The following is an 11289-nucleotide window of genomic DNA, read 5'->3' as shown; positions in this document are numbered from 1 at the left end:
CCACATGGTCTGTTTATGTGACACAGCCACAGTAGGCAAAATTGAGAGATAAACTAGATTAGTGTTTGCCAGAGGGAAGGGTAATAGGAAGTGACTGCTAAGGGGTGTGGGGTTTCTTTGGGGATGATGAGAAAGCTCTGAAATTCGATAGTAGTGATGGTTGCACAATTATGCAGATACACTAAAAACCACTGAATAGTACTTACAAGGGTGATTTTTGTGGTAGATGAATTATATACTTAATAAAGTCATTATTTAAAAATAATAGTGCTTGAATATCAAGATCTAACCTATTCCAGGCATCAGCGTGTACCCTCATGCAATCGCCCTGCCACGCCAAGGAAGGGATACCCTTGTTACTCTTATTATTTCACAGATGAGAGAGCCTGAAATTTGCCCAGGCACAGCCCGAGTGGTACAGACAGGATTTGAACTCCAGTCCCTCTTGACTCCAAGACCCTTGGGGTTCTTTGCCCCACAGTAGAGCAATAAGGACCCACCATTTGAACACCTACTCTGTGCTAGGGTTAAAGGTGCTCCACAAAGTGTCATTTCAGTCAAAAGAATTGTCACTGACACTTAGAGATGAGCAACAGAGGCCCAGAGGGCAATGGCTGGGTGCACAGCTGGTATCTCAGACTTGGACCTGAACTTCCATCTTTATTAAGCCTGAGTGTACCTGCCACTCCGAGGTGTCTCCTCTCCACCTCTGTGACCCTAATGACTCTCCCTGCCTTCATCCCTTTGCCAGTGGTTTTCAAAGTGTGTGCCAGGGCACACTGGTGTGCCCTAGAAGATTTCCAGGTGCACCCTATGGTATTCCAGAGAAATATGTGCCTGTTGGGGACCAAAAAACCAACAGGGTTTTTGGAGTTTAGATTTTTTTTTCTTTTCTATTTTTCTGAAGCTGGAAAGGGGGAGAGACAGTCAGACAGACTCCCGCATGTGCCCGACCGGGATCCACCCGGCATGCCCACCAGGGGGCGATGCTCTGCCCCTCTGGGGCGTCACTCTGTTGCGACCAGAGCCACTCTAGTGCCTGGGGCAGGAGCCATCCCCAGCGCCGGGGCCATCTTTGCTCCAGTGGAGCCTCGGCTGCGGGAGGAGAAGAGACAGAGAGGAAGGAGAGGGGGAGGGGTGGAGAAGCAGATGGGCACTTCTCCTGTGTGCCCTGCCCAGGAATCGAACCCGGGACTTCTGCACGCCAGGCCGACGCTCTACCACTGAGCCAACCAGCCAGGGCTGGAGTTTAGATTTTTGGGGAACAGAGGTGTGGGGAATTGGCTATAAACTGACAGTTAGCCTGACCTGTGGTGGCGCAGTGGATAAAGCATCGACCTGGAAATGCTGAGGTCGCTGGTTCAAAACCCTGGGCTTGGGCCTGACCTGTGGTGACACAGTGGATAAAGCATCGACCTGGAATGCTGAGGTTGCCGGTTCAAAGCCTTGGGCTTGGCCGGTCAAGGCACATATGGGAGTCAAAGCTGCTTCCTGCTCCTCCCCCCTTCTCTCTCTCTCTCTCTCTCTCTCTCTCTCTCTCTCTCTCTCTCTCAAATGAATAAATAAATAAAAATAATTAAAAAAAAAACAAAAAAAAAAAACACAAAAAAAAACCCTGGGCTTGTCTGGTCAAAGCACATATGGGAGTTGATGCTTCCAGCTCCTCCCCCCTGTCTCTCTCTCTCTCTCTCCTCTCTAAAATGAATAAATCAAATTAAAAAAAAAAAAGAAATATAAACTGACAGTTGGCCCAACCCCCCACCGCACTTGCCTGATTAGGTTGCAAAAGGCTGTTAAGCTGTGGTGCTGGATTGTTTACACTACCCACCATGTTCCCCAGAAAGACTGGAGGTAAGTTTCTTCTATTCTTTGTTTGGTGTAAAGTTAAGATGATATGTATGGTGGGGGTTTTTGATTGATGATTAAACATAAGGTATTGTCTCTTGAAGCCTTTTGGATTTCTATAAAAGAAGAATATGTGGCAATATCTAAAAAAGCTTTGAACATTTTACTATAATTTTCAACATCCTATTTATGTGAATTAGGATTTTCTACCCTCAACACAGAGAGGAATTCTTTGATGTATTGACAAGGAAATGAGAGTTTGCCTTTCAAATATCTGCCCAAACATTGAAGAAATCACTAGGACACATTAGGCTCATGTTTCTCATAAACACAAGAATGAAAAACTTAATACATTCACGCCAGGACCTGCCGAATTTACTAAATCTTACTAAGAATGTATCTATATATATAAAAAGGTAACTTTTTTGTTGTTTTATTTCTTTCTTAACCCCCTTTTTCTTTTACAAATTCTAAAAAGCATAACTCAAAAATGTAACATAAAAATGTTTTTTAATGTCAGAATAAATTTAATTTTGTGGTATTTTGTTTAATGACCATAAAAGCACGCTTGGACTTTATATTTTTTTCTTTAATATTTTACTTAATTATTATAACATATTTCTCAGAAATTTGTATATAGTGCAGCTACAATTATTTGTAGGATTTTAAATGTGCCTGACTTCAAAACATTTGAGAACAACTGCCTTATGCAGTGGGTCACAAGGCCTTATCTTGGTTGGTGTCCTTCTCCTATGAAGTCATGAGCTCCTCCCAGGCAGTGAGCCCTGTGGCCCCTGGGTCCATTGTCCAGCCCTCACTGGGTGTGCCGAGACCAACTCAGCAATGGGTGTGCTCGAAAGGAGGGTGCTGCAGGACTTAAGAAAAAACACACAAGACACAACATAGAGAAAAGATGGGTACAGGGAACTCCCAGCCTCTAGGACTGACAGCCCAGGTCTCTGCAGCCTCATTGTATTTATTCGTTTCTTTTTTTAAAAATTATTTTTATTTATTTATTCATTTTAGAGAAGAGAGACAGAGAGAGAGAGAGAGAGAGAGAGAGAGAGAGAGAGAGAGAAGGAGGGAGGAGCAGGAAGCATCAACTCCCTTATGTGCCTTGACTGGGCAAGCCCAGGGTTTTGAACAGGCAACTTCAGCATTCCAGGTCGACGCTTGATCCGCTGCGCCACCATAGGTCAAGCTATTCATTTCTTTAATCATCAATCAAATTAGCAGAACCTGGGTCAAATTAATCTAGAATGGATTCAGGTGCAGAGAAGGATGTTAACCTTTCAGGTATGAAGGAAAATGGCTATAGGAATCAGCTGTTTCCTATAAACAATCTTATCAGTGTTTGCCAGGGCAGCATTCTGCCCCTGCAGGACTTGGCATTCCAAAGTCCACACCAAAGACTTGTTTCAGGGCAGTCTAATCTCTCACCATTCTCCTACAGGGTGCCTGCCAGGAGCTCTGTATTTGCAAGATGAGCGAGTGAATGGACATATGAGTGTGCTGAGTGAGTAGGGAAGTTCATTCATTCATTCAACAAATGTTTACTGAGTGGCAACCATCAACTAGGCTCTATGCTAGGCACCAAGGACACAACGATTAAAAAAGACTAAACTCTCCTGGCCTCAGCCCTGGCCAGTTGGCTCAGCCATAGAACATCAACCTGGTGTGTGGAAGTCCTTGGTTCAATTACAGGTCAGGGCACACAGAAGTGACCATCTGCTTCTTCCCCCTCCCCCTCTCTTCTCTTTCTGCAGCCATGGCTCGAATGGTTTGAGCAAGTTGGCCATGGGTGCTGAGGATGGCTTCATGGCCTCACCTCAGTTGCTAAAATAGCTCAGTTGCTGAGCCACAGAGCTGCGGCTACAGATGGGCAGAGCATCGGTCCCAGACAGGGGTTGCGGGGTGGATTCAGGAGTCTGTCTCTCTGCCTCCCTGCCTCTTGCTTAATTTAAAAAAAAAAAAAAAATCTCATGGCCTCATGGAACTCACATTCAAGGGAGGGAAGTAGTGGATCAAAGAGGAAGGTCATCCAGCTCCACAACCCCAAACTCTCCTCCCCCAAATTTCCACAGCCCCCACCATCACAGAGACAGATTTTATGATACCCTCTTTGGTACCCAGACTGGAACTCCAGCTCTGAGGGCTGACACATGAGGCCTTAGTCATAGGTCACACACAGTCCAAGACTAGCTTGGGGCATATGACTGGGGTCTAGAACCACAGAGCAGGTGCCCCTCTCTATGGAATTTTTTTTTAAGTGAGAGAGAGGGAGGAAGAGACAGATAGACAGGGACAGACAGGAAGGGAGATGAGAAGCATCAATTATTCATTGCAGCACCTTAGTTGTTCATTGATTGCTTTCTTTCTTTCTTTCTTTCTTTTTTTCTGAAGCTGGAAACGGGGAGAGACAGTCAGACTCCTGCATGCGCCCGACCGGGATCCACCCGGCATGCCCACCAGGGGGCGAAGCTCTGCCCACCAGGGAGCGATGCTCTGCCCCTCTAGGGTGTCGCTCTGTTGCGACCAGAGCCACTCTAGCGCCTGGGGCAGAGGCCAAGGAGCCATCCCCAGCGCCCTGGCCATCTTTGCTCCAATGGAGCCTCAGCTGCGGGAGGGGAAGAGAGAGACAGAGAGGAAGGAGAGGGGGAGGGGTGGAGAAGCAGATGGGCGCTTCTCCTGTGTACCCTGGCCGGGAATCGAACCCGGGACTTCTGCACGCCAGGCCGATGCTCTACCACTGAGCTAACCGGCCAGGGCCATTGATTGCTTTCTTATCTGTGCCTTGATCATGGGCTCCAGCTGAGCCGGTGACCCCTTGCTCAAGCCAGCGACCTTGGACTCAAGCCAGCAACCTTGGACTTCAAGCCAACAACCTTTAGACTCAAGCCTGTGACCATGGGGTCCTGCCTATGAGCCTATGCTCAGGCTGGTGATCTTGGGGTTTCGAACCTGGGTCCACAGGGTCCCAGTCCTATGCTCTATCTACTGTGCCACCGCCTGGTCGGGCTGTACTGATTTTTTTTTTTTTTTTTGTGGCAGAGAGAGAGAGAGTCAGAGAGAGGGACAGACAGACAGGACGGGAGAGAGATGAGAAACATCAATTCTTCGTTGCGGCTCCTTAGTTGTTCATTGATTGATTTCTCATACGTGCCTTGACCAGGGGGCTACAGCAGACCGAGTGACCCCTTGCTCGAGCCAGTAACCTTGGGCTCAAGCTGGTGAGCTTTTGCTCAAACCAGATGAGCCCGTGCTCAAGCTGGCAACCTCGGGGTCTCGAACCTGGGTCCTCCGCATCCCAGTCCAATGCTCTATCTACTGCACCACCTCCTGGTCAAGCTGTACTGAATTTTAATAGAGGTTGCACAGCTCTTTTTTCACAATAGAAGAGTCCTTTGGCTTGCTGTCCGGGGTGTGAGTGGGGGTGGTATAGCAAAACAGAGCAGATTCCTAATGAATGAAGAAATGAGGTAGTGAGCACAAGAGTAAATGAATCCCAGAACCAGAGCCCTCCTCCCCTCTGCTCTGTCCTAGCCCATGGAACCCCTAGAAAGCCAGTTTTATTCTCCCCCATCTTCGATCTTGGGCACAGGTTCTCATTTTGGGGGCATGGTTCTCAGCCTGAAGGCTCATCAGGGAGAGTTCCAGCCTGAGAACCCCTCAGAACAAAGGCGGCAGCAACAGACGTTAACGCCTCCACCCAGCCCTTGACCTCAGAGGCTTTGGCCTGGCTCTGTCTGAGATGCCGGTCCTATCTTTCTGCCCCTTCAACTGCACTCAGGTTGTGACAGGAATGTGGAACCAAAGGAGGCCGGAACTGCCCCTGCACTTTCCTGTTTGAAACCCCTGACCGACTGTTCAGTCATCAACACCCACCAAGCCTGCTCGGTGCTCAGCTGCACTGTGGGCCTCAGACTCCGTGTGCGGTTGGAAGGCAGATGCCAAGTGGGCGCAGCCTCAGCAGGGGCTTAAGGGGCTGCAGGTGACGCCAGAGGATAGAGAGCAAGGAAGGTTTCCTGGAGGTGACCCTTGAGCTAAGCTTTGTGGGATGAGCAAGAGTGAGTGCTTCCCAGGGAGCAGTGACCTCCCTTCATCCACACTCAGTGGTCAGGGTCCTGTGGCTCTCACAGCCTCCTGGGCTTACCTGTCACAGGACTGATGGCTTTCTGTCACTGCCCTCTTATGATGTCTCCTTAATGACAGATCCAGTTCTGTCACCCATGAATTGCCCAGAACAGGGTGGGCAGAGAGCCTCCGAGGAGTAAAGAAAAAGGTGTGGTGGTGGAGGAGTGGGCAGGCAGAGGCTGTGCAGAGACAAAAAAGCCCAAACGCCTCTTGCTTGAGGGGTCCACCTCCCCCTGCCAGCCTGGTTTCCCCTTTGTGGTTTCTGTAGCTCCACCCTCTCATCCCCTCCAGCTTGGTCTGTTCAGCTTCCTGTCCCTGGCACTCTGGTCTGAGAGCAACATGGAACTGACTGTCCATCTTTCCTGCCTCCTGGCCCTGTTGGTGGCAGGTCTGGCCCAAGGCATCAAGGGCTCCCTCAGGAGCCAGGTAAGCACCTACAACCTGCTACCCACACCCTTCCCTCTGCATGCCCCATACCTGGGGCTCACCCCTTCAGAAAAAACTGCCTTTTCCCCATTTCTCAGAGAGAGCAACTGAGGCTGGAGAGGTCATTGATATGCCCAAGCTCACACAGGTAGACAGAACAGGCCGACCAGCTGAGCCCCTAGCCCAGTCCTGGATGGGAACCAAGGTGTGGTCCCAGCCATGACTCCTGACTTAACCCCCTCACTCACACCCTTGGTTCCTTCCAGGACCCCTGGACCCGGCCGCTGGAGCTGAAAGAGTTCTTCAGTTGGTTCCAGATCCAGTACAATCGGAGTTACTTGAACCCAGAAGGTATCACAGGGCTGTACATCTCAGGCCCAACCCCACTTCTCCCACTTAATCGATGAAATCAAGTCTCAGGGTGGGGAATGGGCTTGACTAAGGCCACACAGCGGGACAGCAGCAGGGCTTGAGGTGTACTCCGTTTCTTGAATGCACAGGTGAGAGAGGATCATTTTTTGCTATGAATCTGGAGGCCAGTGGCAGCTGTTGTGGGTCTGCTCAGTTCTCCAGAGCCACTTCCCTGTGACTCCTGGCAGCGGACAGAACATCATCTAGTCATGAATTCATTTGGCAAACACCAAAGGACACCAATTTTGTCCCCAAGTTGGGGACTCCCTCTCCACCCCAAGTTGCCAGCTCTGTTCCTGACTTCTCTCTGGGGCCTCATCATTTTTTTTTTTTTTTTTTTTGAGAAGAGGGGAGACAGACTCCCACATGTGCTCCAACCAGGATCCACCCAGCAACCTTCATCTGAGGCCAATGCTCTGCCCATCTGGAGCCATGCTAGTAGAGGGGGAGGGGTGGAGAAGCAGATGGGTGCTTCTCCTGTGTGCCCTGGCCGGGAAATCAAACCCAGGACTTCCACACATCGGGTTGACACTATAGCACTGAGCCAACCAGCCAGTAGGCCCCATCTTCTGCTTTTTCTAATTTTGAGAGGAGGAAAGGAGAAACATTGATTTGTTTTTCCACCCATTTATGCATTCATCGGTTGATTCCGGTATGTGCCTTCACCAGGATTGAACGCACACCCTTGGTGTACTGGGTTGACACTCTAATTAACCAACTAATGAACTGAGCTAACCGGCTAGGGTGGGTCCCATCTTCTTTAGGTGGAAAATCTTCGAGTGTCTTTCAGCCCATGTCATGGACCTGTATCCCTCCCCCCGCCACCCCACTTCCCAGCACCAGAACTGTGGTCAGAGGTGTGAAGGTGACCTGGTAGCAGGAAGCCTGTCTCTGACCACCCACCTTTCCCTTCTGAGTCACTCTGCTTTCAGACCCTTTATGTGGCTTCCCCCCAATGTGGGCAGGTGCCCCCCTTCCTGCCTCCTGGAAAAACCCACCCTAGGTGGGCCGGGCACCACTTCCTTGGCCCAGGTATCTGCAGTGGGGCCTGCAGGGGCCACCATGCTCATCTGGGTGAACAGGGTGGGAGGACACCAGCAGGTAGCCACTTCCTGCCCCCAGGGGCTTGGGAGCCTGCCCAGAAGACCTTCTTTCGGTCTAGGGCAGTGGTAGTCAACCTGGTCCCTACCGCCCACTAGTGGGCATTCTAGCTTTCATGGTGGACGGTAGCAGAGCAACCAAAGTATAAATAAAAAGATAGATTTAACTATAGTAAGTTTTTTTTTTATAAATTTTATTATTACTTTTTTGTATTTTTCTGAAGCTGGAAATGGGGAGGCAGTCAGACAGACTCCCGCATGCGCCCAACCGGGATCCACCTGGCACGCCCACCAGGGGGCGATGCTCCGCCCATCTGGGGCATCACTCTGTTGCTACCAGAGCCACTCTAGCGCCTGAGGCAGAGGCCACGGAGCCATCCCCAGTGCCCAGGCCATCTTTGCTCCAATGGAGCCTTGGCTGAGGGAGGGGAAGAGAGAGACAAAGAAGAAGGAGAGGGGGAGGGGTGGAGAAGCAGATGGGCGCTTCTCCTGTGTGCCCTGGCCGGGAATTGAACCCGAGACTTCCGCACGCCAGGCCGACGCTCTACCACTGAGCCAACTGGCTAGGGCTAACTATAGTAAGTTGTTTTATAAAGACTTACTCTGGCCCTGGCCGGTTGGCTCAGCGGTAGAGCGTTGGCCTGGCGTACGGGGGACCCGGGTTCGATTCCCGGCCAGGGCACATAGGAGAAGCGCCCATTTGCTTCTCCACCCCCCCCTTCCTCTCTGTCTCTCTCTTCCCCGCCTGCAGCCAAGGCTCCATTGGAGCAAAGATGGCCCGGGCACTGGGGATGGCTCTTGGCCTCTGCCCCAGGTGCTAGAGTGGCTCTGGTCGCGGCAGAGCGTCGCCTCGGTGGGGCAGAGCGTCGCCCCTGGTGGGCGTGCCGGGTGGATCCCGGTCCGGCGCATGCGGGAGTCTGTCTATCTCTCCCCGTTTCCAGCTTCAGAAAAATACAAAAAAAAAAAAAAAAAAAAAAAGACTTACTCTGCCAAACTTAGCGAAAATCCGACATAAAGTACTTGGTAAGTAATTATCATTATATGCTTTAACTTGCTATAACTGCTTTATAAACTTTATAAAGTTACTTCCTTACTTTATAAATCACCATTACTGTGGAACCGGTGGGCGGTTAGAAAATTTTACTAACAGAGATACAAAAGTGGGTGGCAGGTATAAAAAGGTTGACTACCCCTGGTCTAGAGCATGCCCGCCGCCTGGAAATCTTTGCCCGCAATTTGGCCCGGGCTCAGCAGCTGCAGGAAGAAGACCTGGGCACAGCGGAGTTTGGGGTGACTCCATTCAGTGACCTCACAGGTATTGGGATGCATCTGGCCCCAAGTGGTGGGTAGGGGAAGTACAGCCTTGTCCAGGGACACTGGCAGAGGGACAGGGCAGACCTTTGGCACTCCTTTCCCAGAGAGGGACTCTGAAGACCAGAGGCCTGGGTGCTTGTCCCAAATCACTGAGAGCCGGGATAGGTACTGCAGAGGCCTGTGTCCCAGCTCAGCTCAAGGCTGCGGTAGCAGGTGCAGGGGAATGCACCCCAGCTAGGAACTTGGTTTCTCCCTAAACCTCAGCATCCTCGCCTGTGTTTCCCAGGGCATTAGGGGGACTCAAAGGGCCAAGGATGTGGATTGCTGGAGTGGGAGGGCAGAATATGGGGAGGGGTCACTACTGTGACTTTGGTGGTCCTACCTGTCCCCCAGAGGAGGAGTTTGGCCAGCTGTTTGGACATCAGAGGGCAGCTGAAAGGGCTCCCAATGTAAACAGAAAAGTAGAGTCAGATGAGCAGTGGGAGTCAGTGCCCCCAACCTGTGACTGGCGGAAGGCAGCTGGTGTCATCTCACCTGTCAAGAACCAGGTATCTGCTCCCCCCAGCCTGGTCCAGGCCAGCCCCAGTGGTGGGCGGAGAGGAGGGGCAAGGCCCTGCCCTCTTCCCCAGCCCTTTTCCTCTCCCCACTAGAAAACCTGCTTGTGCTGCTGGGCCATGGCGGCGGCAGGAAACATCGAAGCCCAGTGGGGCATTAAATATAGGAAGTCTGTGGAAGTCTCTGTGCAGGGTACGGCCGGGAGAGGGGGCATGTGTGCCAGTGGGGGTCTGGAGGATGGGGTCTGGGGCTTGGTCACCCATATTTTCCTTTCTTGCACCAGAGCTACTTGACTGTGGCCGCTGTGGGGATGGCTGCAGGGGCGGCTTTGTCTGGGACGCGTACATAACTGTCCTCAACAACAGTGAGTGCCGGCCTTTCTGACGGGCTTTCTGGGGTGAGGGATGTCCCAGAGCTGAGTCTCCTCCTGGCCCTGCTTACCTCTAGGTGGCCTGGCCAGCGAAAAGGACTACCCATTCCAGGGGGATGTCAGAACCCACAGGTGCCAGGCCAAGAAGCACCAAAAGGTGGCCTGGATCCAGGATTTCATCATGCTGTCGGGCAATGAGCAGGGTATGGGCAGGGTGGAGACCCAGAAGGACGTGGGCAGGGCTAACAACAGGGACAGACAGACCAGGATACAGGCAGGCTGCTCGGGCTATAGACAGAGATGGAGGAGTAGGGGTGGGAGGGACAGCGACAAACAGGAACTGAGAGCAGGGGAAACAGGGCAGGCAAAGCCTAATGGCACCTTTGTCCCCAGGAATTGCCCGGTACCTGGCCACTGAAGGCCCCATCACCGTGACCATTAACAAGAAGTTACTGCAGGTGGGATAGGGTGCAGAATGAGGGGAAGGACATAGAGGGGATGTGGCCACAGGCTCAGCCCCTCTACCTCTGCCCCTGCAGCACTACCAGAAGGGTGTGATCAAGGCCACACCAACAACCTGTGACCCTCACCAAGTGGACCATGTTGTCCTGCTGGTGGGGTTTGGTAAGACCAGGTCAGCGGAGAGGAGGCATGAAGAGGCAGTCTCATCCCAGTCTCCTTTTCGTCACTCCACCCCATACTGGATCCTGAAAAACTCCTGGGGGGCCAACTGGGGTGAGAAGGTGAGTGTGATCTATTGGGGGGAGACAGGATAAGACAGACCTCTCCCAACCTTCTGGCCCTGACGTCCTCTGACTTCCTAGGGTTATTTCCGACTGCACCGTGGGAGCAATGCCTGTGGCTTCACCAAGTACCCGCTTACTGCCCGAGTGGCCACAGCTAAGAAGCAGAACATTGTCTCCTGCCCACCTTAAGCTCACCCCTCAGCTCTCTTCCATGCCAGCTGCCCCCCATGCTGGCCACACCCCAAAATCTTCATCTGTCCTCCCAATCTTCTTGCTATGGTTTGAATAAACCAAGTCAAGACCCTGCATTCCAAGTGGATTCAGCTGGGGGGAAACAGACAGGGAGAGCCCAGACACCATTCCCAGACACATCCTAGTTCCTGCAGAG

The 11289-nt window shown here is 51.7% G+C and overlaps 1 protein-coding gene across 2 annotated transcripts; it reads left to right on the top strand.

Moving 5' to 3' along the window:
* The first annotated feature begins 1813 nt into the window (after positions 1 to 1813).
* CTSW (cathepsin W) lies at positions 1814 to 11224 on the top strand. 2 transcript variants are annotated; one of them, XM_066355498.1, is made up of 11 exons: positions 1814 to 1851; positions 6271 to 6405; positions 6672 to 6756; positions 9118 to 9231; positions 9624 to 9778; positions 9881 to 9977; positions 10069 to 10149; positions 10233 to 10358; positions 10549 to 10613; positions 10695 to 10898; positions 10980 to 11224. In XM_066355498.1, the coding sequence occupies exons 2-11, from the start codon at positions 6319 to 6321 to the stop codon at positions 11088 to 11090; spliced, it is 1125 nt and encodes a 374-aa protein (XP_066211595.1). In that variant the 5' UTR covers positions 1814 to 1851; positions 6271 to 6318; the 3' UTR covers positions 11091 to 11224. The 2 variants fall into 2 exon arrangements, with proteins under 2 accessions (XP_066211595.1, XP_066211654.1); XM_066355557.1 differs by lacking the exon at positions 9118 to 9231.
* The last annotated feature ends 65 nt before the right edge of the window (positions 11225 to 11289 follow it).

This window comes from Saccopteryx leptura, chromosome 1 (assembly GCF_036850995.1).
Source record: "Saccopteryx leptura isolate mSacLep1 chromosome 1, mSacLep1_pri_phased_curated, whole genome shotgun sequence".
NCBI lineage: Eukaryota > Metazoa > Chordata > Mammalia > Chiroptera > Emballonuridae > Saccopteryx > Saccopteryx leptura.
The sequence above is the reverse complement of the archived record's forward strand: the minus strand, read 5'-3'. Positions and strand labels throughout refer to the sequence as shown.

What these genes read in the sequence shown, in the direction of transcription:
- CTSW (XM_066355498.1), top strand. Translation starts at nt 6,319, where the DNA reads ATGGAACTGACTGTCCATCTTTCCTGCCTCCTGGCCCTGTTGGTGGCA. An exon ending in TCCATTCAGTGACCTCACAG is followed by an intron (nt 9,232 to 9,623) that starts GTATTGGGATGC and finishes CCTGTCCCCCAG; the next exon opens with AGGAGGAGTTTGGCCAGCTG. An exon ending in GGGCCAACTGGGGTGAGAAG is followed by an intron (nt 10,899 to 10,979) that starts GTGAGTGTGATC and finishes CTGACTTCCTAG; the next exon opens with GGTTATTTCCGACTGCACCG.